This window comes from Falco biarmicus, chromosome 5 (assembly GCF_023638135.1).
Source record: "Falco biarmicus isolate bFalBia1 chromosome 5, bFalBia1.pri, whole genome shotgun sequence".
Taxonomy (NCBI): domain Eukaryota; kingdom Metazoa; phylum Chordata; class Aves; order Falconiformes; family Falconidae; genus Falco; species Falco biarmicus.
This window is the reverse complement of record NC_079292.1, coordinates 47844624-47872484: the sequence shown is the minus strand read 5'-3', so window position 1 is coordinate 47872484 and position 27861 is coordinate 47844624. Positions and strand designations below refer to the sequence as shown.

General features: G+C 37.9%; 1 protein-coding gene across 4 annotated transcripts; it reads right to left on the bottom strand.

The window, feature by feature from the left end:
* Positions 1 to 136: 136 nt before the first annotated feature.
* Positions 137 to 26818, bottom strand: CEP83 (centrosomal protein 83). Of its 4 annotated transcripts, none has more exons than XM_056340850.1 (16): positions 26699 to 26818; positions 20207 to 20460; positions 19695 to 19845; positions 18357 to 18449; positions 17926 to 18057; positions 14530 to 14781; positions 13108 to 13239; positions 10133 to 10247; positions 8568 to 8712; positions 8287 to 8436; positions 7514 to 7589; positions 6237 to 6394; positions 3429 to 3558; positions 2554 to 2657; positions 1742 to 1922; positions 137 to 1037 (listed from the first exon to the last, which is right to left on the bottom strand). In XM_056340850.1, the coding sequence occupies exons 2-16, from the start codon at positions 20353 to 20355 to the stop codon at positions 852 to 854; spliced, it is 2154 nt and encodes a 717-aa protein (XP_056196825.1). In that variant the 5' UTR covers positions 20356 to 20460; positions 26699 to 26818; the 3' UTR covers positions 137 to 851. The 4 variants fall into 4 exon arrangements, with proteins under 4 accessions (XP_056196825.1, XP_056196826.1, XP_056196822.1 ...); XM_056340851.1 differs by lacking the exon at positions 26699 to 26818 and adding an exon at positions 24812 to 26505 and having other exon boundaries at positions 1864 to 1922; XM_056340847.1 differs by lacking the exon at positions 26699 to 26818 and adding an exon at positions 24812 to 26495.
* Between the last annotated feature and the right edge of the window lie 1043 nt (positions 26819 to 27861).

Genomic DNA, 27861 nt, shown 5'->3' with positions numbered 1-27861 from the left:
AAAAAAAAAGACTCCAAACAAAAACCAGATAACAACATCCCTGTACTTCCAGGAAAGTTTTTGCTATCAAGTAAAAAGAATAATTGATTCTTTACAAGTTTCTGTCACTAAGCTGATAATGAAGGGGAAAAATGCATTCAACCTTGAATAAATAATTTTATAATAGTTAAGTAAACAAATCACAGTAGCAACAAATACAAACTTACATTTTCATCATGTGAAGGCAATTTGTTATACTTCATCTCTACTACATTATATTAAAAACCCTGATTATTGCTTATTCCCGTTACAAAAATAGAAGCACAGTGCCAAGGGTAGCAAATAAAAGTTTTCAGCACTTCTTCCTTTTCATTTCATCCTCTTTATCTGCATGGGAACTTCAAAATGACAATCCAAATGTGGATTACAGCATTGTTAACAATCAAAACAGTAACCCAGCAAAACTCCACACCGATACAGTAGCTTCTACATTGAAGAAATAAGAGGATATTATCAAGTAAGTCTCAAAGGGTTTACAAAAAAAATTTAAATTTTTATTTTAAATATCAGCACAACTCAAACTTTGATAAGTGTTTTTTCGAGTTTTGTGTGATGAGATTATTTCATATATTTTGACTTCCAAATAATTTTATCTCATTTATATAAACACATTTCAAAATATAGTTATCTTTCAATACTTCTGTTTTGAACCATAAGATTTGATAATTTATGACAGTCTATCAAAAATACAAAACTATGTAGAATCTATATTACGCTATTCAGGCACATATAAGCATGTTTTTGGCAAAATATTAAAAGCACGTACAAAGATTAACCTATTGAAAACTAACAGCATGTAAAGTTTACAGATTTTATTTGGAGTCCTCACTTTGTGCATCACTTTCTCCAGCAATCTTATTTCTAGCTAAATCCCTGTACGCACCCACCGCTGCTCGCTCTCTAGATGGTCCAAGGTCTTGCAGCTGTTTTCTCTGTGTGGTTTCTAGTTCTTCCAGCCGCTTGCGAAGAAGGGAAAGTTCTCTTTGATGCTGTTCCTCCTTGAAATAAATAATACAAAAAAAGTGGCTCTATTACATTTTGCACACCTACAGGGGACCAAAGTGAGCAATAATTCCTTTTCTTTTAATTAGTGATTTTAAAATAAAAACACTGATGTCTAAAATATCCTTATTTGTTAAATTTTACTCCTCAATGTTTTGTTGGTATTGTTCCAATATTCATGATGAGCAGCATCAGCAAGAAATACGTGTGCAGGCGTTCCTCCTCTCAGATGAAGAGGGACATAGACCTGAGGTCTCAGTAACCAAGGATCTGTAAAGTCAGCCTGGTCAGCCTCAGCCAGAGAGATTTTCACCCCCAGAAGCCCACTGGAGTAAGTAAAATTCTTTTAACCATACAAGAAATCAAGAGCAGCAATGGCGCTTTCTAATAATGAAACCATGGTATTTGAACACCATTATGGTATTTCTTGCCCAGAACGAACTATTTAAAGACTGTCAGGAGAAAGTACAGAGAACTGGGTTAAAGCTGCCTGTTTGTTATATTCTGCAATGTATCATCTGTCTTTCAAGAACTCCTTCCTATTCTGAGGAAGGGAACGTCACTAGAAGCTTTCCTCAAAGTTTCCTTCCTCCGTTCAAAGACCAAATACTCCTTCTTTAAGACTAAGGTCTGTGATGAAGGAGTGTTCCAGTACCCTCTTTTGCTGTATTATTTTTCACAACTTGTAATACATCACCACCTGAAGAAGGGAGAAGGACACTTCAGGCCCAGGAGGCAAGGCAGATGATGACATTATACTGACTGGATTGAGTGATGGTATGTTAGGATTCAGAATTAAACTCCGGAATTCATTATGCCTACGTTGCAAGTCCTTTAGTCTCTTCTGGAGGCGTGCATATTCTTCAGAGGAAACATTCTGCCTAGGAAAGAAGAGATTTCTTACTGCTCAAAATCTTTATTGTCCCGACACAGAAGCATACTTCTCCACAAGTACTCTGCTGTTTACTATCCCTACGAAGCAAAACAATATACCAGAAGAACTGGAAGGTGAAAGACCTGTGCATATTCGAGAAGTCCCTCTACATATTAAGGTATCTCCTGTATTACAGATTAGAATTTACATGGAATAAATTAAGCCTTTAATATCATTCACAGCAGTAAGCCACAGCAGTCACATTACATTAATTATTTGAATCAAGCCCTCTGTAGGTGCTCAATAAAGAAAAAAAATAGGAGTTTGTCTTTCAAAGTGCATGCTAAGTCTGTTTCTTTTACAAATACGAAGTCTGTTTCACTTTCTTCTTTCGAAGGGATTCCTGCAACAGCATCCATCAGATATTTTTTCCTCTATTTCCTCCGCAGTTGTCTTACGGGCTCTCGGGTGCCTGTCCCAAACGGACTCCATTTAAATAATTCTAGTGCTGAAAATGCCATCAGACGGGACTCCAGTTACTAAACTAAGTGTCATGTATCTTCAAAAATACTTCATTTTTTAAATTAGATCTTGGGCATATACCATTTTTCAAGCTAAGAAAAAGCAAAGTTTATTACCTGTTTAACACCTGGTTTTCTTTTTCTAGTTCTTCTATCTTGGCTTCCAGAAGTTCTAGTTTCTCTTGCATCCTCCTCTGTTTATTGTCATTGAGAGTCTTTCTCTGTCAAACAGACATTTCAAACAGCTAAGTAATGTCTTGATAGATTAGATCCTGTAAAAATTAAACCTACATTGTACATGGTTTCAAGCTGTGACAGTTCTTAGGATTTTCCTTCCTTAAGAGGAGGTGCTGTGGTGTTTGAAGGTTCTGAATCTCCATGATGGGAAACAGATGAGATGGGAAATCATCCACAACTGCAACTGAAATATGCACCACAGCTGTCAGTCACTTGCTGGTCAGTGACCAACTGTATTAACAAACACGGACTGTATTTGAGAATTACAAAACTCATTCCCATGTATAAATAAGTATAAACATGACCAAAAAATGCATGTGGTTTTTTTCCCCTCCTCATGTTGACCTCAACCTTTTACAAAATTAAAAGCTACTGGCAGGTTTCACAGCCTGTAAATGTTCAATGCATAAAATTGCCAAGTAATCTTAGGCTTTTATAAACAATTAATCAGCTTTTCCTTTCAAGTTCTTTCATAAAATGCAAGCTTATGAGAAGTTATAACATTCCATCAAGAAAAAGTAGAACATAATTTGTCTGGTATCCAAAACATCATTCTTACTAATCAAGGAGTCCACCTCTTAACCGTATACACACACACATGCACAAAAAAAGCCTCACAAAATCTTTGATGGCATTACAACAAAGTTGTTGGCTGTAAATAAACTCTTAACATTAAAAACTATTCTAGCTGACCGAAATAATAAAGCTCAACTTTTCATAAGCCAGATCATTCAAAAAAAGAAGAGTCAACATGCCTTTTTCTGAGCAACAGCAGCTCGAGATAGCTTGTTCTTCACTTGGTTGTATTTCTCTTCTGTCTCTGTGATGCGCTGAGTAAGCATGTGCTTCTCCTCCAGCCATTCTATACGTTTATATTCTAAAGTCCTTCAAACAAATCAGATTAAAAGATTAAGAGGTTATACAGACAAAGCAGTGCATTCAATTAATGCCTTAAGGCTCTTAAAATATAGATCTTTTCACCGCTCTTACCTTTATATACTTGAAGGATCTGATTTGATTATGCTAACAATTAATTGTGACTAACAACATTCGAACCTGTGCATTAACATCATCCTAGGTGTTGTTCAACTATAAGGCAAATTTTGAAAACTGATTTCACTAAGCTATTTAACTGTCAGCTGCATGGTGGTTTGGTGAGCTGCCCAACAATCCACGGAAAATTTCTAAATTCAGGTCAAACAATGACACTGGAGCACAGTAGACACCTATGCCAAACATCAGCTGTCAGAAGAGCTGACAAGTACCTTTTCTGTTTGGGAGGCAAAATGTAAAATAATAGGTTGTTGTCCTGTGCAGTCTACTACACCTTTGTAACAGAGAAGTACAGACTTGACCAGTATGTTCTCCCAGCCAGAACAAACACCAAGACAACATGAAGCTCCCACCAATATGGTTCCTAGACAACATTCCAGCCGAACACACACCACCAACAGCATGCGCTATCTGTTCAGGCCTTTGCATGGTTAAAACATACTAAAATGAGGCTGTGTTCCCTAGCAGGGGATAGGAAAGAAGCCAGTTTCTCTCAGCTGCCTTGTTTGGGCTATCTGCATTGTGCGTCAAAGTAGACAAGAACTACCTACATATTTAACTACATTAGTATTAAAAAAAATAAATAGTGAGATTCTGTGCAGCAATTTTTAAGAAATGCAGATCAAGGCTTGGTATCCATGCATCCATTCCACTCCAAATCTGGGCTAATGCCATTTACCTACAGGGATTCTGAATGAATCCTCATACATTTCTCATCAAACGGCCTTTTCCTTCCCCACAGCAGAGGTATTAGGAATCATCCACTCTCATATCAGAACCAGGCTTCTGGCCCACTTGATACCCAACACAGTTCTTTTAGTAGACCCAGCATGGTTTGTACTTTGTTCTTGACTGTAAACTACTACTACTACTATCTAGAAACCAAAGAGCTTTCTCAAAAAGCTCTGCTTAACAACAAAAGAATTTCAATTGAGAAAGTGGTTAAAAATGCCATGAGTTTTTTCTTTTTTCCAATTCCACTAACAGTGTTCCTGAAATGCTTAACAAGTGCCTGTTTAAGCTCATCTCTGATCTGTATCAGTCTCAGTTTGCCTTCAGTCCTCATTTCACATTTTCATTTCCAAGCCTAACGTTGGTACAGGCAGGCAGGCAGCTGCTTTGCCTACTTACGACTAAACTGGCTTTATTTTAGTTATCTGGAACTTTTTATCTTAGGCTTCCTTATCTTTTGGTCCTTATTTCACTTCCTCTTTAAGCCAAGTTGCTTTGCTGAAACTTAACACTTGAAGTTCAAGCTTGTAAGAATTACCAAACAGAGGAAGCAAGTCCTATCACCCACGGTCAGAACAGGAACGGAAACCGGTCCCAAGGCTCCCACAGTAACAGTAGGACAGACCTGGAGGACCTACATGCAGGCTGCAAAGCTGCTTACTTATAGAAAGATCTCCGAGGACTGCCAGGATCCTCCCACTGCCTTCCCAGGAAAACCTGACTCATCTATGGCCCACAAACACAGAAATTACATTTACAGTCTCCCTCAAATAACAGTGACAATCTCATTCAAAATATGAATACACCTTCCTAAAATAAACATCCAAAAGGTATTCAACATGCTACTGACAACTGAATGTGCTCCCCAGTCCCAATGCAATCATTTCTTCTCATGTTAAACTGAAAAGCAATACTTAAGCTAATGACAATGAAGCAACTGCAGTACCAATTGGTAGCAAAAGAGAAGTGAAAACAAAAAACGCCACATTGTACCTTTTGGAAGTTTTCTATTTAAGCTAGGATGCTAATTTTTTTAAAAACCCAGCACACAATAATCCACTATAAATTAGACATGTATTTGGTTATTAGGATAGGAAATACCAAACAGCCATTTCAGATAACTGACAAATTAATCTTTACATTTCAGGAAACTGTTCATTGCTATGTGGAGTCTGAACAAGATTTGGTTTTGATAGTATGTGGTCAAGCTTGTGCATAAAAGGAAAGTGATTATTTCTGATTTTGATGAGAGCAACAATAAGATATCCACTAAGCATTTATTAGCCTCCTATCAGCTAAAAGGGTCTAGTGGGAGCAGAAAAATAAAAAGTATATACACACACATACAAAGACTAGGTCCCTGAAAGCTTATCAAAGCATAACACAATGCTTAAATGTTTTTTTCACCCTTAATGCTTCACACTTAGATGAACTGTGTGTGAAACTCTAGATCCACTTAAACTATAATATGTTTGAATTCACTTCAGTATAAATAGGATTTCCTTTTATACAGATAGTGTATTTCACTACTCAATAATTAATTGTAACAGACAGGAATGGAAACAAACTCCTATTTTTTGAAGTTACCACAAGCAAAGCTTTAATATATACTGCATAAGAGAAGGTACGGCCATTTTTAACAATGGTTCAATATTTCCTGGTCATTTTTAATTTCTGACTTTTTTCAGAATTTACCATCCATAGTTAAGTAATCCCCGTGGAAGAACACAAGCAACATGAAAAGGAAAAGTAAAGCCAAAAGGAAGAAAAAAAATTACTTCTCTGTTTCCAGTTGAGCTTTTTCTGCCTGAGTCCTTGCATGTTGACATTCTTGTTTCAATCTCTCTACTATTTCCTTCAGCTTCTGATTAGACTCCAACAAATCATTTTCTGATTGAGAAAGTGAGGCAAGCTGGAGTTGCATGTCATGAATTTGCTACCAAAAATAAAGAAAATTTTCTATCTGATAAGGTATATAAATAACTTAACAATTAACTCTGAGATACAGAGACAAAGCAAAAGGCAGATACCAAGTGGCTGCATTATCTTTTCATGAGCACTTCTTATTTGTTCCTTTTCTCTTTACCCTTCTCCAGAAGCTTTACAGTAAATCACTACTAGACAAAGAAGGTTTTCTATTGTAGCTAAAATAAGAAAGATAAGCAAGGCAGGACTCTTCAGTCATTGATGTGTCCCCCAGAATATAAGAAATCCAACATTAAGCCCCAGGGCTGAACAGAACTAGATCACCACACAACATGTAGTGACAGAGCTGTGGAGCTACCCAGACTCTTCTCTCTCATAACACACAACGTGTGATAGCCAGCAGTGGCTGTACCAACCAGTTCAGAAAAACAAATAAGCATAGAGTATAAAAAGTCCACGCCCTGCAGCAAACACAGAGAAAGGATGGTTTCCCTTTCCTTATCCTTTCCCTACACAGACACGCATATACCCCACCTTCTGATTTCTAGAGGGGGAAAAAAAAAAATATTGCCTTGAACTCCAAATGCACACAGCTTGCAGACTACTTTGATCCACAGCTATGTTCTTGCCCATTAAATAACATCATGGGTGAGCAGGAGTTAAAAGAATTAGGTTTTATTTTCAACGCTGCCATCAATTCACTTTGCAATAGAAATATACCTCTTTACACTAGTTTATTCATTTATGAAACATCTGTTAAGCACTTGAAGAACCTCAGATGAGAGATGCAGTGTAAATGCAAAGCATTACCTAGAAACAATTTCTAAGTCTCCATGGAAACAGTTAAATAGCACATAACTGTATTCAATATAACAGTCTATAAACATTCAGCTTTGAAATCCTTGGTACCCACAAAATGTATGAAGCAAAAAGCTGTAATCCATTCATAAAGGTCCAGGAAAGCATGACTGATTTCTGAACGCTTTTGCTTTTAAATATCTGTTGTATGCATTTTGTCCCTCAGGAAAAAAAGCCTTAAAAATTCATTCTAATCTTCAAACACTGGACATGGTAACTGCAGGAAAGATTTTATTTCTCTATAAAACATTACAATGCAATAAAACCTTACCTGTTTCAGATCAGCACTTTCACGTTTCTTTTCTTCCAACTCCTCTGTCTGAATAGCTTGCTGTTGAATTTTTAATCTAAAATTGTATAACACATCCTTATTTTTATCTAATTAAAATATAAATATTGCAAGTTAAGACAAATCAGTCTGACAACAGAATATATTGCAAAATTTGAAAGGCTGATAAATATTGAACAAAATAATGTTTTAAAATATATTTTTATTGATTATTGAAATTCATCTAGGAGTAAATAAGACGTTGATTTGTTTGCTTTTGGAGTGTGACTTTTGCTCATTTTATCATACTGACCTTCATATAAATGCTATAGTAAAACCGCTGAGAACTATAATAATCAACTCAAAGAGACATTGTATTAGGGTCACCGTTTGCCAGTTGCTGATACGGTGCCACTGCGGGAAGGGAAATGGTTTACTCTAAAATTGGGGCTATGGCAGAAGCCAACATGAACCCAGTTTTAACAAACATAAGCATTGAAAAATTATGTCTTAAAAAATTTAATTAAAATCAAATAAATTTTAAATGTTTGGATGAAAAACGTTAGGTTTGGTAGTTTGGTTCTTGTTTTTTCTTTTTTCAACAGCACATTTTAAATTCTGCCCTCTTTTTACACAATGCAAAAGATAATTTTAATTTACCATAATGAATATTTGTGTATCTATGAACAGAAAACCTTTATCCTGACTATTGTAAAGAAAGTGGGGGGAGAGGGGTGGAAGAGAAATTTGTGTTATGATTAGAAAAGCCACACTACCGCAAACGCTGAAGTTCCTTTTTGCTAGATTCTTCTGCTATCTGTACAACACGTAGTTTCTCTTCATATTGATCCTTTTCAGATTGTCTCCATGTATCTTGTTCCAGTTTCATCTTCTCTAGATCAGCTAATCTGGTCTCGAGTTCTAACCTGAGACGTTATTGAACATGCACACAATCATGACAAAATGCCAGAAGCATTTCGTTGCTAAGAACAACATTTTTAAAAGTTACTCAAAACATTCCTCGTTTAGAAGTTGAGCAGTAAATCAACAAACATACTTTTCATCCTGTAAGGCTGCAATTTGTTCAAAAACTTCCTCTTTGGCAGCTTGCACTTTACGAATTAGCTCCCGATCCTTTTCTACTAAAAGCACCTTATGACGTTCAACAGCTGCCTTAAGAATTTCCTTGTCTGACAGCAGTCCTGCATTATACATTAAAAAAAGGTAAAATATCATTATTGATATCAACCTGATAAAATCTAGCATTAAAATAACTTTATAAATTGATAAAAGAGAGCTAAAAATCACAATTCACATGATAGAATGAATGAATGGGGGAAAACAACCCAAGAAAAACAGAAAAGGCATGGCCTTTCTTAGTATAATAGCAACATTTCAAAAACTTTTGAAGATTAACCATTATACTGGAATCAGTCTACGATGGTTTATTATTTTAACATACAAAAGTAATTAAACAGTTGATATTATCATAGATTTAGTCTAAAGCAATTTCTGCTAAGTAGTTGTGTCCAGACTAAAAAAAAAAAAAAAAAGTTCCACAATAGCTACAAGAAGGTCAAGCAAAAAAATTTGTCATTTTCTTTTGATGGAAAAGTTTGTGGTAAACACTAACTGGTTACCAACAAAGCTACAGTAACCTGTCTACAATAAATCTCAAATTTTAATCCATTTGTATTACCAAATAAGGCAATTCTAAAATTATGACTCTATAGGCAGGGACAAAAGATAAAAACTAAAAATTTGTGACCAAGACACATGTGTTCACTGGCAAATAAGCCAACATGCTATAATAATTTCTCCTGGATTACACAGAAAATTCAGGTTAGCATAAATCTTGTCTGTATTTGGTTTCATACTTCATAGGGTCCAACATTTTTAGTTCACAATATACTGTTAGTGTCGGTATAGAAACACCACTTTTCAGCTGCTCTTAAGGGAACTTAATACTAAAAGCAAGTGAACAGAAACAACTATTCCAGGAAGACAAAGATACTGTTTTGAGGTTATGGCAGATTGGTGAGTACAGTCCACTTAAAAGCTGTGTAGTGATTTAAATCATCAACACATAACTAGCACTAGGAAGCTTGGGCCTTTTCACTCTAGAAAGCTATTTCAAGTTGTCTACATTCTCAGCTGTATTAGGTAGCTTAGAACACTGCCTATTTTCTTCAAAGAATGAGCTAGAAATTGTATTTTGGTTCACATGGCAGCCTTACCCAATTGTTATCAATTCCACAGAATCAGAAAACAAAACATCTACTGAAACCCCATGGTACGTTTCAAGCAGAGTGTGAAAGACTAAAATTTGGCAATAATATAAAAAATAACCATATGAAGTACACAATTTGAAACAGATTACGCTCAGATTATGTCACAAAGTCACCAATTTAAGTAAATGCAAAATTGTTCTGTAACTGATCTTCTTAACCTAGTAGACCAAGTAAAACAACACAGTTATTTCAGATACAGAATTGTCAGATCTATGATCTAGACCAGAAGTAGAAGGTGAAGGCTGCTGGGAAATGTTTGGAGGAAATATAATTGTAGTATTCTAACTAGAAGTTACAAAAGAAATCTTTAGGAATCAATTGCATGTTTTACCATCCATTTCACTTTGAATCTTGTTTCTCTCTCTTTCTACCTCACTCTTTGTTCTTGCTGCCTCCAGTTTGACATTTGTTACTTCCAATTTGTGTGAGTGTTTAAGTTCTTCCACCTATGAATTACAAAAAAGAAAAACCCAAATAAAAAATATAACTATATTTGCAGCTTTAAGTTTTTTTCATGTGATCCTTTGGTAACAAGAAAATCTGCCAAATGATCATGGACTATGCTTATTTTAAACCTACCTTAATTTTATTTTTTATCCAGTTTCCTGAAGACAATCTAGAATACGCACTTTTGTAGAGAATTTTTAATGGTATCTATTATATAGATACTGTAACACTAAAGCTATTGACATGATCTGATTCCCTAAATCATAATCAGGCTATTACAGGTTTTTATTAATTCCTCAAGTCTCATTCAATGATTTTCAGTGTGTGAAGTCAGTCATCTTGAAATGCAAGTTTTACATATTCCCCGATTAAAAGAATCAAAGTGCTCAAACACAACATATATTCTGTGAACTGACTATTGGCAAGTATTCCATCTTTAACCAGGCAGTTATTGCAAGCTACAGTGTAGAAAAGTTACTCTTTTAAGAAGCCTTGGTGATATATGCACAGATGCACAGGACTGCCTGTGAAAACTTGGTTTCTGAGTAAATGCTATACGTTCCACAAGCTAGCCTCCGAATACTGGGGTACTTCTGGAAAGACTACTCATTGGAAATATCTTGCTATGATACTGGTCCAAATTGTTTAAGACACTGATGCCTCGCTAACTCAAGCATTAGCATGTCAAGTTTACACAAACCTCACTTCTGACTAAAGATCCCTCAGTCAAGCTAAAATAAATTTAATTCCCTAAGTAAAACAAAACAGTGATATGCAAAACCAGATTACCAATTGCCTCCCCCAACTAATCTCAATTTAGTAACTACCTACAGTCCTCCTGACCTCCTGGAGTGCTATAGTACTTTCTAAAAATCCAGTTCTTCATAATTTTAAAGTGCATTTCTCTACAACTGTGACATGCACATCAAATGGCCTCATAAAAGCAGGAGCTTTAAGAACACCAAATCAAAGAAAATTACTGCTTGCATGGAAACTTTCTATAGTTTAGGCATTTGTATGCAGTAATTACACGGTCAATGAGAATTAAATATCTAGAGGAAAGCACTTAAAATAAAAATCCATTCACAGTGACAAATGTAATTACAACCTGCTAGCATATACAAGTGGCAAAAGGTTAAGAACGACATAGTAGCTTATTAAGTAACTACATGGTGGATTTGGTTGCTTAAATACTAAGCAAAGACATTTCAGGGCAACTTGCAAAGATTTAAGGTGGCTTTTTTAAGGCCCAAAATCCAGAATACAAATGCATGCACCTGTGCTCAGAAGTAAGTTTGAGCGGGTGCAGCGGGGGGTGGAGGTTAGCATAGAAATTGGTTTCTGTTTTCCTCCCTTCAAGAAACACCACTGAACATTTTAATTCTCTGGTCCTTCTAGAGGTGAGCAGAGAACAACAGTTAATACAAAAAGTAAGGACGGTAACAATCTTCTATTCCAATAGACAACTGAAAAAAAAAATGTTTAACAGAAGCTTTCCCTTCCTATTTATTCATATGAGACAAGTATGACACGCTGTATAAATGGGCTTTAAATACTGGTATAGGTATATCTTATTCTTACCGTAAATTAGAACTTACAGATACACTACTACTACTAGATGTACAAGACCAAAGTTACTAGCTTTACAGTTGGTTCAGAATTAACTAAAGCCTCTCCAGAAAGGTAAGAAAACACAGGGATTAAATACCAGCAACTGACAGATGTGATAAAAATTTATTACCCGGTATCCTCTCCAGAAAGGAGGGAATAAGAGACAGCAGAAAGCTAATATTTACCTGAGTAACTATTTCATTAGGGCTAGTATCCTGACTCAAATTTACATAAAGTAATGTAAGTATTCTGCAACATTTGAAGGTAAAACAGTTTACTAATGTTTCGATTTTTCTTGTTTATTCAAATCATCACATATGGCATTGCATAAAGGATCTCTCTGTTTTGTGTAGCTGAGGAGTCACTGCAACCAGATAAAACTCTGAATCTGGCATCCATACTAACCTAATTATGCTGAAATACTAAACAGTGATGTCAAGTTCCTTAAGCACTTTCAGGTTTTCCCTAAACTTGAAGCCTTCTGATCTTTTTTCATTAAGTATTTTTCTAGAAATTTCTCTAAAAACTCAAAAGAAGAAAGTATACAAACATAGACCAAAACCTCTAAGATCTGGTGCCAACCCAAGAACTAAGATACTCAAACATGTTGCAAGACAATGATCTCCTTAAAATGATACTATGCAGTGCTGTACAGAAATGTTTTTGTACAAGCTATGCTGGCATTAGCCCAAGAGGAACGCTATGCTAATGTGACTATCCCCCTTCTAATAGAACCAAAATCTCCACAGGTGATTCCAATGCAGCTTGCTTCCTGTAGCTAACGCAGCCCATTCAAAGGACACTTTGTAAGATCTCCAGAAGTCATAGCTCCATTAGAAAAAAAAACACAAAACCACAAACCACCAAAACCCAAAAACCAATTTAAAACTCTATTGCACTTTTATACACCTTATGAAAAAGTAATGCTTGTTTCTATCAAATAAGGCTGGCTATTTTCATTAATACTAAAAACACAAACAGACACATCTTCGAGGTGTGTTCTGTTTAGAAAAAAATTTAGAAAATTAAATAAAAACAGCGTAACCACAATCTATAGAGTTAGTTTTAAGGGTGACATTTTTCCTGTAAAGTCACATATTCTACATCTTCCAACTGAAACCGCGAAAAAAATTCCAAATCTATTTTAAGTTACAGCAGTTACTTTATTCTTCATGTAAAATATAAATGGAAAAATTTGAACATAACAGGATTTGAAACATGTATTTAAGATACCATTAAAGCACTTACTTTAGCAGCTAAGGAATTGACTTCTCGTTCAGATTTGTGAAGTTTGCTAGTCAAGAGTATGTTTTGCTCATGACTCATCCGCAGTTCTTTCTCAATTCGATCTAACTGTAGTTCAGCAGACTTCTTTTCTGCCTTGAATAAAGGAGTTATATGTAAGATTTTTGGAGCAAGGCTGTCTCTTGCTATTCACTTGAAAGGTGCAATTCATCTGGGCTTTCAGATATTACTGATCCTTTATGTTATACGGTAATATAATATATAAGTATTTATCTTTGCTCAACAGTATGTTCCAATACAACAAGGGTCTTGAATTTTACTCAGAAGTCACAACTGTTTTTACTAGCACTGCCTGCACAGAATCACATATTTTCAATCCTACTTCACAAGAGGCAATCTGACTTGGTTAGGAGGCAGCAGGTATTCCTACCAGTAAATTACTGGGCTGTAAACACCAGTATGACTACAAGCAGTGCTCAAAAAGATGTCATATGTTGGTCTATGCAGTTATAATAACTGAAGAATTAACATCATGGAGAGGAAATAAAATGCAATTACTGTGAGTACTGTAGACTCAAGACCCTGAGATTTACTAAGCATCAAAAAGTTAATCTAACCTATGATTTCAACTTCCTTTTTCCAAACTGACCTATTTCCAGCAAGACTTTTTAAAGTTTTCTACATTACGAATATTACAGCACTTTTTAAGTTCTGATCAGAACATTTGTAACACAGATATACTGCACTGATAACAGTAAAAAGGAAGATGAACAATCTATCCGTATGCAACCGTGTGAGAAATCTACATGGAAAGACTCACTACCTAAAGAGAGATCAAGAACGGAGAGGAAGACTGAAGACCGCAGATGAGGAATACAATGAAACCCAGGGAAGCATATAACAGGCCAGAAAATAGCAAAGGTTCTTTAAAGGGAAGCAACAACCAAAAACTAAACAATTGCAGTAACGTGCTGGAGAAAGGAGAGACATGGGCACGCAAGAAAGACAATAGATGAGGAAAGGATTAAAGAAATAGGGGAGCACCATACAACATTTTTGAAAAGTATAAAAAATTTACTATAGCAGATTATTAACATACTGTCATCAGTTTCTAACTCCAGCCAAGTGACAAGTGCTAACGTGATCACCTTACTGACTGCAAACATGAATATCACTCGCATGTTTAGAAAGGAGATCATTCAACAGAATCTCTGAGTTGAGCTCTCCACCTTTCCAAAGTTGAATTGGCAGTATGTGACTCCCAATGTACTTACAATTTGGTTTAAAATCTGAAATGTACAAATTGAAATTGTGGAGTCCATGGCAAAATTATCAGTGACTCCAGTGACAGTTCTAACAGGCCAAGCATTAACCTCACTACACTCTACAAGGAAGCAAAATTTAAAAAGGAAAAAAAATTCTTACCTCTAGAGACCTTGTCATAGTCTGCATCTCAGCTAACTGTCGTACTTGTACTCTTTGAACACTTTCTGCTTGCACACCACAATTGTCTCTTTCTGCTCTTAGTTCTGCTACTTCTGCTTCTAAGCCTTTTAGTTTCTGATACAGTTGTGCCTTTTCTCTAGAGAGTGCTTCCACACGTTTACTGTCCCTCGTGGGATCAACGCTAAGCAGCTGATTATGGAGCTCTTCTTTATCTTTATCCAGCCTTGCAATCTGATATTTTTTAATCAGAAAAATAAAAGCTTTTACATTGGTTAAGTGTCAGGCAGCATAAATACAGCAGTTGACAATTCAGAAAACAGCAGCAGTGTGCATTTAAACTATTAAATTACATTCACACTTATTTTCTTTCTTAGAGCAAGAAAATCAACAGACCCATTCTTCAATGCCTTTTTTGCTTCAGTTTTCACTGATAAGGATTGTCCTCAGATGTCCCTGAGCTCCCTCACAGTCTGTGGGAGTAAAGCAGTACCCAGAGTAGAGGAAGAAAATGTTAGGGATTATTTAATCCACTGGACAAACACAAGTCCTTGGAATGGGCCCAAGCATTTTGAAGAAGCTCACTGATATAATCACAAGCCTATTCTCGATCATCTTTAAAAAGTCATGGTGATCAGAGAAGGTTCTTGTTGACTGGAAAGAGGCAGACAGCAGGCCCATCATCAAGAGCAGCAAGAGGGTCAAGAAGAAGGATCCAGATAACTATTGGACAATCGGCTTTCACATCAGTCTCTGTGAAGGTTATGAAACAAAGCTTCTCAAAGCCATTTCAAAACACATGAAAGACAAGGTGATGGAAAGCAGGACTTACTAAGGGCAAATCATGCCTGACCTACTTCTCTGCTTTCTAGAAAGAGGTGACCAGCGCTGCAGATAAGGAGAGAGCAGTGGATCCTGTATACCTTGATTTTAACAAGCCCTTGGATACAGTCTCTCATAATCTCCAAATTGGTGAGATATAGGCTGGGAAAGTGGATGATAAAGTGGGTGGAAAATTGGCTGAGCTGCCAGGCTCAGCAAGTGATGATCACTGGTGCAAAGCCTGATAGGCTGCCTGTAACTAGTGGGGTCTTTCTGAGATCAGTACAGGGTCCAATATTGATTGATGCCTTCATTAGTGACCTGAATGGAGTACACGTTCAGCAAATTGAAGGTGACACTAAACCGGGGGGCGGGGGGGGGGGGGGGGGGGGGGGGGGGGGAGCGGGGAATAGTCAATGTGCTGGAAAGCAGAACTGCTATTCAGAGGGACCTGGACAGACTGAAAGAACGGGCTGCCTGGAACCTCTTCAACAAGGGCAAGTCATGCATCTGCGAAGGAGTAATCCAGTGCAACAGTGCAGGCTGGGGGCAATTGTTTAGAAAGCAGCTCCATGGAAAAGGGGGTCCTAGCGGACAATAAGTTGAACATTTGTCAGCAGAGTACCCTTTCAGCAAAGATGCAGATTGGCAGAAACCTAGCTAGCAGATCCAAGGAAGTGATCCTGTGTCCCCTTTCCAGTACTCCTAAGACTGCATGTGGAGTCTGTGTCCAGTACATGAAGAATGACGACAAACTGGAGCATGTCCAGTGGATGTTCACAAAGATGGTCACAGGGTTGGGGAATATGACATGTAAGGACAGGCTAAGAGAACTATGCCTTTTCAGCTTGGAGAGGAGAAAGAGATGCATGGTGATGGGAAGAGGGGCAATGGACACAAGTTGGGAGATGTGAAATTCCAATTAGATATTAGGAAAAAAAGTTTACCACGAAGATGGTTAAGTACTGAAATAGTTTGCCCAGAAAGGTTGTGGAATCTCCATCCTTGCAAATGTTCAAGAATTAACTGGACATGGCCCTAAGCAACCCTATCTCATTACACTTCAATATTTTAAGCAGGATGTTGGACTATAAGGAGGTCTCTTCCAACTTATGATTCCACAATTCTGTAACCACAACAGAACTCAAATCTGCTAGTAACTCAAGATAATCAACATGATCGGGCCCTGTCAGCCAGAAAATAATGCAAAACACCCCAAAACTTACTGTTTCAAGGTAGTATAATAGGTACAAACTAATCTCAAGACTGTACCTAACAAACATATTATAAACATATAAACTCTATTGTTTCAAAATTAGTTATATGGACTAAATGTAATATTGGGGGCAAAAGAGTGAGCAAGTATGGTATGTAAGAGTTCTCTTGATATTTGGAGACTAGTCCAAACTCTGATCCGCAGCAATTTTTAGAAGTTGCATCAGTGACCTCTATGGAACAAAGCCAATTTCTGCAGCAAAAGCCCTCCAAATCCCTTTTATGAGGAGATTCAAATGCTTATTGCATGACATGTCCAAGCCATCATTTAAGAATCAGGATGGTTTTGTAGCCTCCTTATGCTAAATGGCATGGAAGATTAAAAAGGCTCTAAGAGGAACTAAATCACATTGTGCCCTGAGCTCAAGGTAGTTTCATTCTCTCTAAGTGTGCTAACTAGCTGCAGGACTAGCACAAACTCAACAAGCCCACAAGAAAGACTGGCTGTAAAGCAGCATGTGGGTTTCACTCCGAAAAGGACAACTGTTAGTTTTCAATGCATTACATTTGCAAATTTTGATTGATTTTGAAAGTGATGATTGCTTGGATTTGTGTCTCATGTTTGGACTAATACATTCAAGTCTGGCATCTTAGGATATATGCTCCCAGACAAATATTTAAATGAATATGCAAATGGCATACAACACTCATTTACACTGCTGCATATAATTAAAACATAAATAAGCTGGCAATTTATTTAGTTACACTTTTGAAAGTCCAAATCTTAAACAATTTAAGAATTGTTTATTCAAGAGTTAATACAACTGAAATAAAGTTACCAAAGTTTTCAGTATCTTTTTGACCACCACTGTCATGATGCAACCTTGTTGCAAAATGTACCCTTGTCTGCTATTAACAATGTCTTCCGCAGCCTTCTTCCTGGATTAGTTGCCACACCAGTAATTTAAAATCTAAACTTACATCAACAGCTCAGATAATTTATTAATTTCAGATTAGCATAATGTCTCAAATTCCAAAACAATTGCAATTAAAAAATTAAATAATTTTTTTTTTTAATCAAAGCTACTGACTGTCAGTTATCAGAAGGCAAGTCTATTACTTATAATAGCACAAACGATATTGCGACACATCACTGAAGCAAACCTACAGAGACAGCTTTAGGCTAAGTCATAAAAGTTTTTTGAGAATGCAGAGAACGGAAACAAACACCACATTATGAAATGGTGTCAAACTGACAACCCATCAAGTACCAACATCTTAGCAAAGCTGCCTGAACATTGTGATCAGATACATTTTAAGCTACTGTAAGATTCAATGTACCTCAGCCTCATATTTGATTTTCTTCTCTTCTAAAATACGTGCATGCTCTTCCTTTTGATGTTCAAATTCTGATTTCAGAAAAGTATGTTCATAACGAAGTTTGTTATATTCTGTTCTGTATTTTTCCACTTCCTAAGTTAGACAAAAAAAAAAACCCAAACCAACACAAAAACATCAGAGAAGTTTTCAGATTTATTTCCTTCAAATGTCCATGCAATATTCCCATTATTTTACAAGTTATATTTGATGAATTGAATCCCTCCTCCTCCCTCTTCTAAGGTTTCAACCTTCACTGCCTGGGGCAACGGTACCAGACAAAGAATGTCATACTTTGCTCCCCTTTCAGTTTTAATTTCCTAAGGTTTTACCAACAACTATGAACTGGTGATCTCTACTCTAAATGAAATAGAATTTCAATACTTACTACTTACATTTTCTAGCTTCTGATAACGTTCTGTCATAGGAGATTCCAAATCCTGCTGTATTTGTGCTTTTAACAGTTCTAATTTTTGAGGAGTTAGCACCTTAAGACAGAAAGGTATCATAAATAACTAGTCGTATTCATTTATTTACACTGTGATAGGACAAATAACCAGGAATAAAGTATTTAAGATTTTAGGAATCCTGCTTAATTTTCTATGTTTTTCTGAAGAATTTTCAATAGTAGTTACAGAAGCAAAAAACCGGATTAGTGAACTAAAAATATTCTATAAGGATAACTGAGGCATTTAAAATGTCAGTATTTACTGGTAGAAGGAATACAAATGTCAAGCTGAATTGCCAAGAGATTCATCTCCTTTGCGGGAGAGAGGGGGGAAGGAAAAGTGGTCTCACATAAAAGACAAAGAATTGGTGTTTGGAAAACCTTAAACAGTAAGTGAATCAACCCCAAAGAATCAAACTGAGCAACACCAAACAAATGCTTTGTTAAACACATTAGATACGTGTTCTCCCACAGACACATGGATACTGGTTTTAAAAGAAATTAACATCAGGAAAGATAACCTGCCTTAAGCTCCATGCTGCATAGTATTCTGTTAAGCTTTCTTGGGTATAGCTACTAATTATTTAGTTACACTTTTGAAAGTGTATATATAGCAAACTAAATACCAAGAAAATGTTTAAAATTTTGTCATCCACAACCTCCAACATATCCTAATTTATTCTACTTTTCTTCCACTTATCTGTACCTTGAAGTCCCTGAAACTATTCTAGTTATGGTAGCAAGGGACATCTCCATTTGAAGCCTGGGATCCTTTGTTAGATGCTGTATTTGTTTCCCAAGAACATGTCCTGAATTAGTTTAAGGAAAAAAGCAGTTCTAGAAAGTGTCATCAGAAGTTATCTTAAATGTGAGGGGGGTTTGTTTGGCTTTGTGTTTGGTTGTTGTTTTTTTAAAGATGAAGAAAGCTATCGTTCATGAACAGAAACAAATATCTATTTTTCCAGTCACTTATCCTAACAAGTTTAAGCATCTAAGTTATTTTCCAGGGAAGATGGTTCTCCCCATAACACAACAGCATGCACAGACAGAGACTAAAGGTCTTACTATTAACATAGCACATAACAGGATTTGGAAGATTCAGACAAACAAGAAAACGATATTTCAACCCATAGTCACTCCAGAGAAGAAATATTATTGGGGTCGGATGAATTTCAAGATATCTGAAATATATTCAAACTAGGTATATACATGTTCACATAAATACATGCATGGCCCTATTACAGGATTAAAATTCATATTAAATCCTGCCATTAAATTATCTCACCTGCATCTTCAGTTTTTCCAGCTCTTGAGTTTTACCCAGCAACTCTTCTCGATATTCAGCAAGAAGAAACTGAAATTTGTCATGTACAGTCTGCTTTTCAACTAACAACCGCTTCAGTTCATCTTGTGATTTTGTATATTCCTCCTGTAATCTGCAAGATAAAATACAGAGCTATTTTATAATTACCCTCTAAAATTAGATCTTAAAGCTTATAAAACTAACGTGCGGAAGCAAACATGCAAATACCATGTTGGAACTAAGCTATTAATATCCTCATTCTGTAGTATACTGAAAAGTCATCGCATATTTACAAGCCTAAAAAGTATTGCAGAAACATGTATTTGCAATGTCTTAAGGTATTTTGAATTGTTTATGTTCTAATATGAACAATGCTTAAATCTGTTCTTAAATACAGAAATAGCTAACATACACGCACACCTTCACCCTTCCACCTAACATTCAGCTTCACCTTTTAACAGTTCAAATGAAGAAACCTGTTTAAATTCATATACCTTAGATGTTCTGCCTTTATCGTTTGATAATTTGCTTTATGGTGTTCACATCGCATTTTTTCATCAATCAGAAGTTTTTGTAACTCTTGTGAATTAGCCGTATCACCATTTCCAACCGCAGGAGGAAGGAGACTGCCCAAAGTATCCATTTTATGATGACTGTTCACAATGAGTATGGAAAGGACAAAATAAAATTATAATTAATTTACAAAGCCATTCACTTTTTCTGCTGACGTCCCAGAAGATCAAGTCACCTGAAAAAAACCAAGCACATCTAATTAGCAATCAAGTACATTCACAGTTCAAAGATTTCACATGCTGCTTTTGCTTTCAGTACAGAAAGACCCTAGCTCTGCTGTAACTCAGGTTACAAACCTCTACTGAAAGAGCAACTCTTCTCTGCATGTTCTGCCTGCCCTGAGAAGTAAAAGCCCTTCCAGGGGCACTGAATAAACAAATATGGAGATTATTTGATCAATACAAAATAAGCACAAGCACTTTATCTAACAGATTACATGGCAAGTTATTTTTATTTATGCTGTACACTAAGAATCGAACTATGATGCTAGTAATGCCCTAATTACACCTTGTTAACCAGAGTTCAAGCAGACACCACAGACACCAGACACATAGCTTTTACTACTACTTATCACAGTCTGTCACACTACCCTAACAATTTGTACGACTCAATACACGACCATTTCAACTGGAAGAAGAACAGATAATTCTCACTGTTTAATCCCTATCAAGCCCTCTCTGGAATAACAATCATAGAATTGTTTAGGTTGGAAAAGACCTTTATGATCATCAAGTCCAACTGTTAACCCAGCACTGCCAGGTCCACCACTAAACCATGTCCCTAAGTGCCACATCAGGGGTCCTCAAACTACGGCCCGCGGGCCGGGTACGGCCCCCCAGGGTCCTCAATCCGGCCCCCGGTATTTACAGACCCCCCTGCCCCCCCCCGCCGGCGGTTGGGGGGGGAACCAAGCAGCCGCAGGTGACTGCCTGCCACTGCATCTGCGCGCCGGCCCCCTGGTTAAAAAGTTTGAGGACCCCTGTGCCACATTTACATGTCTTTTAAATACCTCCAAGGACGGTTACTCAACTGCTTCCCTGAGCAGCCTGTTCCAATGCTTGCCCACCCTTTCAGTGAAGGAATTTTTACTAATATCCCATCTAAACCTCCCCTGGCACAACTAGAGGCCATTTCCTTGTCCTATTACTTGTTACTTGAGAGAAGAGACAGACCCCCCCCTGGCTACAACCTCCTTTCAAGTGGTTGTCAAGAGCGATAAGGTCTCCCCTGAGCCTCCTTTTCTCCAGCCTAAACAACCTCAGTTCCCCTAGCAGCTCCTCGTAAGACTTGTGCTCTAGGCCCTTCAACTTTGTTGCCCTAAGAGAAGAGTTAAGGTTTCATGGAAAGACTGGAAGATAGCTGCTCAGAGTTCAGCCCTGAAATATATCATTGATACATGTCACTTCCTTGTTTTCAAAGTTTATCTAGTGGTTTCTTGTGACCTTTCCAGAAGGAGTTTTGCCAAATCTGACAATATCAGATTGGTGTGAGAAAGCTGCAAACTGACAGATGCTGAGAAATGAGGACATATTCTAATATGCCTCATTAATTCTTCTCAATAATAGAAGCAAGATGTATTTATCTGATCATTACTGACACTTCTAAGGGTTCTGGGGCAGGAAGGACTGTAACTGAATTTTAGGGAAGTCACAAAGCTGTGAAACCAACTACTCTGCCATTTTAGCTTTTGGCATAGCTGGACTGATGCCTAAGAACTCTATGGTTGCAGTGTACAAAGTTTAATTCAAAGTTACAAACTGTAACTTTGTACAAAGTAAAACTCAAAACAGGAAAAATGTTCAATTTCCACCATCACTTCTACCTCCCCATCTTTACATATATGGTTTAATATATAATGTTTGCTACCATTCTACTCTAAATCTTTCGTGGGTCTATCTTAAAACATTTAACATTTGATTTTATAAACCCCTGAACAATAGTTCAGGACAAGTAGTAAGATGAAAATTTATCTTCCATATAGGACAATAAACATTGCATGTCAGTGCCCATTCCAATAAAGATATAACAATGTCAAAAAACACATTTACATTTTCTTTCACATCTTTTCCCTGCTCCATCACTAAGATGGGAAGATGTCAGAGGAAAATCTACCAGAATTATACCACCAGTATAGGCAACAACAGCAACTGTATTCTGCTTCACCCACATTTGCTCAGAGAATAAGGGGGAAGAAATCAGGAAAAAAAAGAACATTCTCCTCAGTGACTGTCCTACATGCACAACCAATTTCAAACATTAATAGCACAAGTTTCAAAGAACCTTCTAATCAATACAGTATCTATTTTTTCATTCCTGAATTTTGTTGGTTGTTGAGAAACAAAGGACAAGAGTAGTTTCCAAACTCAATATAAAGTCATTTTTAATTGTTAAACCAACAGCTGTATGGAGAACTGGTCAGTGATCCTAAGGACAACAAACCATGTGCGAGGTTCTGGTACACTGAGAAAACCGAAGGCAGTACATCCCTAAGAATTTCTAAGCATACCAACACAGTTATCATGATCACTGTAAGAAAAACAACCAACCACCAAAGAAAAAAACTCCACAAACAACACCCCCCAAAAACCAGAAATAATAATAAAAAAATCCCACAAATACCCAACCAACCACCAGGTAATAGTATTTTTCTCTGTCACAGGTCTTTGTTTTTATAAGCTACAGATATCAAATGTAACTATCAAACCGTAAGCCAAAGCTCAGATCTGTAGCTTTTGCTACTATCAAAAAGTTCACAAATTATAAAGCAAGGCACACACCTGGTCATGCATTCATCTGCATGAATATTTCATGAAAAAGGAAAGGACAGGGGTGGTGGGGGTGGGAATGTATCTTACAAAAAATTGTTTCAGGCTGCAAAAACCTAAGCAGTATGTATTTAAGGAAACAAAACTATTTTGGCTTGCAGGGACATCTAGTGGCATATTTCATGATTTGCAGTCCTGGTGATAACTGAAACAAACTACAGTAACAAAGGTATTTCATTACTTCATGAGAGCTCTTTCTTTGAAATCATTAATCGCAACTTGTAATATTTAACCAACTCACATTCTTAGAAATAAAAAGCTTTCCCCACCAAAAAAAAAAAAGTAATCATAAAATAATCCCTGCCAGTGAACTGTCAATAGTAAACATTGTTCAGGGCTACAAATACTCTACGTATATTCCTAACAAGCATTTCTTCTGTGCTAATGACTTACAGTACTTGCTCACAGTCAATGAACAGAACTTAAATAATCTTCAGAATTACACAAAATACACCCATAATTTTTGAGAAATACTTTAAAGGAACACTAGTTAAAATTTCTTCCTCTCTTGGAGATCTGTTCAAGAGGTAGAGAACCATAAAACATACTTCAAAGAAACTAAAATCACACCATATCTAAAATTAATTCTCCAGCTATATATTTGCCAAATGTTATCAGGTTACAGAACTGCAAACTTGTATCAGTTGTGCCAAATTCATACTATGAAATCTTAACATCATTTTGTGCAGGTACACGTATAAAGGTATCAGTACAGAGTCCTGAAACCTTGGAAACGCACTCTTGGTATCCACAATAAAGCACTATTTATTGTAGAATATCTAGCTAAGTGAAGTAACTCAATCTTTTTCCAAGAATCACTTTTGGTTTGCCTTTCTTCTCCAACTGTTTGTTTCATATGGAAACATTGCTTAAAGACGTACTTCGCATCGCTTTTTTGTATCTAGACATTGTGAAAGGGCTTTTCTTCTTTTAAAAGATTTTTCAACTATTTTAACTTTTTGTTTGCTACAAACAGTTAAAATGGTAATACTTGCATTTAGAGAAAATATTAAGATATCAATATAATTTTATTTATTTATATTCCAATTTTTATTTTATGTTGTTTACAACAACAAAGTTTCCTTCTAGCTTACCCAACACAACCAAATTGTTATTTCAGCACATATTGGTAATTCACCTGGGTGACATATATAACTCACTCATGGCTCTGTTTTCCATAGCACAGTCACACTTAAAAGCTTATCATTTCTGAACACTGTTTTAAACAGTTAGGTGATATAATGGATGTAGTTTTGCAACTACTGATGAAAAAATTAATAGTATTTAGCCTTGTGCCATGTTTTGTTCAAGCAATAAAATTATCATTAAAATCTGCTGAAAGCCAAACAGCAGTTTCACACAATGTATGGTTTAATCTATTTGCCTGCTTCTGTCACTCTTCCTTTTTTTTTTAATCGCATCAGCCAAGGTCTTGTGAAACAAACCATTTGCCTGAAAGAGTGAGACACTCAAAAGAAGCACAGCCTCGTGAAAGTGCTCCTTCAAACACCACTCCTTAAGCTTAAGAGTCTACAGCAAGACTAGATAATGAACAATATGAGGGCTCACTGTCACCAGGAATGGGAAGATTCCACTTCTCCTTTCTTCATCCCCATTCCTAGATTTGTCACTCATCAGACCCTTCCATGAACTGATTTAACTCAAGAAGCCAACGCACTTAAACAAGCAGAAAGCACTCACTAGTTTTCTGAGGTCAGTGAGTCACAGTAGCTCTCGGAAAAATCCAACAAGCTACATCAGTGAAAGTAGGCTGCTGGTACTGGCTAGGAGAAAGGAAAAAAAGCCAAGTAAATAGGCAGGAGGAGGAGGAAGGCTTTCTCCTTTCAGGAGCAGAGTTGTCACATCATGAACTTGGATGTTCGCAAAATCACAGCCTTTGATACCTAGCTAGATACCTAGCCTTGGATACCTAGCTAGATACGTAGCTTTTAGACAGTCGAAGTGAAACACATCCTACCTTAAAAGACTATGCAACATACCCACAGAGATAAGACTTCCCATGAACATCAAGTGAATAAAAAACAAGAGAAAATAATATCATTTAAGAAATATGATAGTATACCTCTCATTATTTTAACAGTCCATATTCTACTACCACACTATCAACAACTTGCAACAGCCAAAGTAATCACCTTAAATATACATACATACATATATATATATATATATGGGGGCAGGTGGGAAATATCAGAGAAACATGCAAACTTTCATTACAGGAAGTTCCATAATCTCGCTACTGCTCAGATATCAGTGTAGAGAATCCAGTGAAAATAAACACTTAATACTTTTGTGCACCTACTGCAGACGTTTTTGAGAACATCTGTACAGCTTCTTCATTACAGGAGACATCACTCTCAAACTACTATTGCTTCCTCCACAACGCTGTTCAAATTACAAATTCCACCAATTAACCATACATTATTTGAGTGTCCATCCCTACACATGGCATACAGCATCACCTGTTCAATTTCTGTCTTATACTAGAGATATGGTTAATAATTAGGTGAAAAGCAACAAATAAGGTTGTGTCTTAACTCAGAATTGGAATTTTTGTTTTAACCACATACACTACTAAGTCAAACTGACAGCAGTTACTAATCAAACTAAAATTTTGTATGGGAGCCACAGCGGGTAAATCCAGCTATACTCAAGAACAAGTAATTTATACATGTTTTCCACTGTTTCTTCATGACAAGAGCCCTTCAAACACATATGAGAAACTTTTCCTTCACCAGAATCTCATTCAAAGTTTAACTAGGGCATAGAGATGACTGCTTGTCATAAATAATCCTATAGTCCACAACCAAAACTCTTCTGAAAAATCACATCCCTTTCATACTGACTTCAAAACAGAGATGTTCAGAGAGGGCAAAGGTCTCATATAAGTATATGTATCCTACACCTCCTATAGGCAGAAATATGATTATATGCACCTTACAGTATGCAGGCAACGAGCACGTGAGAGGCAAAGCAAGCTCTGTAAGTCACCATAATATTTTTACTGTTAATTTTCCTGTGGCTTACGGACATAGGAGCCTGGTCTGAGGAGCAGCACTAATACGGACGTCACGCATCCAGAAGAGCGGGAAAATAATCATTACCCTCAAACCGCACATGCCTGCAGTTCACCGGTGCAAAAGCAAGCACGCAAACCAGCAGGTGACAGGGGGCAGCGCGCGGCCTTCCCTGCCCCGGAACCCTGCCGCCCCGGCTTGCGCTGGGCGATTCCCGACCCACCAGCCCACAACCCGCCAACAGGCCGCGGCAGGCTGCTACCGCCAGGCAGAACACAAGACAAAAACAATCGCCCTGCGGGACAGGCTGCCGGCCCCTCTGCTAGGTAACTAACGGCCCAGGGGAGGAGCGAGCGGGGCCGGGGTAACGGCCCAGCTCGAACGCCGCGAGGTGACGCCGCAAGCAAGAAGGCCCCGGTCGGTCGGTCCGGTCCGGTCCGCCCGCCCGCCCGGCCGGCCGGCCTCCCCTCGGCAGTGCCCTGCCCCTCATATCCCGGCCCGCTCAGCCGGCACGGCCGCCACCGGTTCGAAGAATTTAAAAATGGCGCCTAACCTTCCGCCGGCGCCTCCGCCCGCCGGGGTCCCGCGAGGCGCTGAGCATCCTGGGAGCGCGGGGGCGCCACGCCACCGCCCCGGGGTTGGCCGAGGCGAGCCGCGCGGGGCGGGGCGGGGCGGGGCGGGGCGGGGGGAGGCGGGGCAGCGTTGCCGGGGAAACGGGCTCGCGCGACCTCTGCTCGCCGCGTGCGCGTGTGCGCCAGCGTCCCTGCGCGGGCTTCCGGCGCCAGCGGTCGTTCCGCGGTTGGGGCGAGGGGCAGTAGCGTAGGATGCCGTGCCAAAATAACCCCCCTCTGGTGAACCGCGTGGGGTTAAAGCCCGGGTGATGCGTCCCGGTGCGGCGCTGTGCAGCTCCGGCACCAAAATACGGCGCTCCGAGCCCATCGTTGCAGTTTCGCCTCTGAAGGAGAGAGGGAAACAGCAGCGCTGACGGGCCCGACGGCGCGGTCGTGCGGCACACAGTAGTTTCTGGTAACAGGTAGCCGAGGCTAACCCTGAGGAAAAAAGTATGCATTATGTTTTGTATTCAGCGGTACTAAGTAGCTGATGTCCAGCTGCTAATACCAGACTGAACACTCGGGCTCACATAGCCACCTACAAGGAAAAATACGTTCCAGGCAGTAGTCGCTGTTTTCTGACAGAAATCAGCTTGTAAGAGCAGCTGAAATACTGTGAACAGGATCTTCTTGTAAACTTCCTCAATTTCTCTCTAAAATCTCTTTGACTAAAGTAGGAGACCAACCATCTGGACCGGTATTGACAGTCCCCTAATAAGATTAATCCTTTAATAGGGATGTATTTTTTTTTCAGTTAGTGTATTAGAAGATGAATATTACTGACGACACACACATCCCTGAGGAAAAAAGCCACATGTTAAAATTGCCAGCAGTTTTATACAGATCTGGAGATTCCAGTAACAGTTAGCTCCCCTAGAGGTGGTTCTAAGCTCAGTTAATATGAAGGTGTCTAAAACGTGTTACAGCCACTTCCATCGCTACATTGACAAGAGTTTAGTACTTCACTGGAAGTCTGACTGGGAACTGATGTTGCTGTACAGTTTTATGTGTATCTTGTGCTTGTGGTCAATACCTTTGCAATATTAGAAATAAAATACCAACAGTATTCAGTCTCTACCAGTGTATATATCTATACTGAAATAAG

Bases quoted from the DNA above. Each gene is read 5' to 3' on its own strand.
- CEP83 (XM_056340850.1), bottom strand. From the start codon at position 20,355: ATGGATACTTTGGGCAGTCTCCTTCCTCCTGCGGTTGGAAATGGTGAT. The intron at 6,395-7,513 runs GTAAGGTTTTAT...TATTTTTGGTAG, and splicing joins AAAGTGCTGATCTGAAACAG to CAAATTCATGACATGCAACT. The intron at 2,658-3,428 runs GCATGTTGACTC...TCTGTTTGACAG, and splicing joins CTGCTGTTGCTCAGAAAAAG to AGAAAGACTCTCAATGACAA.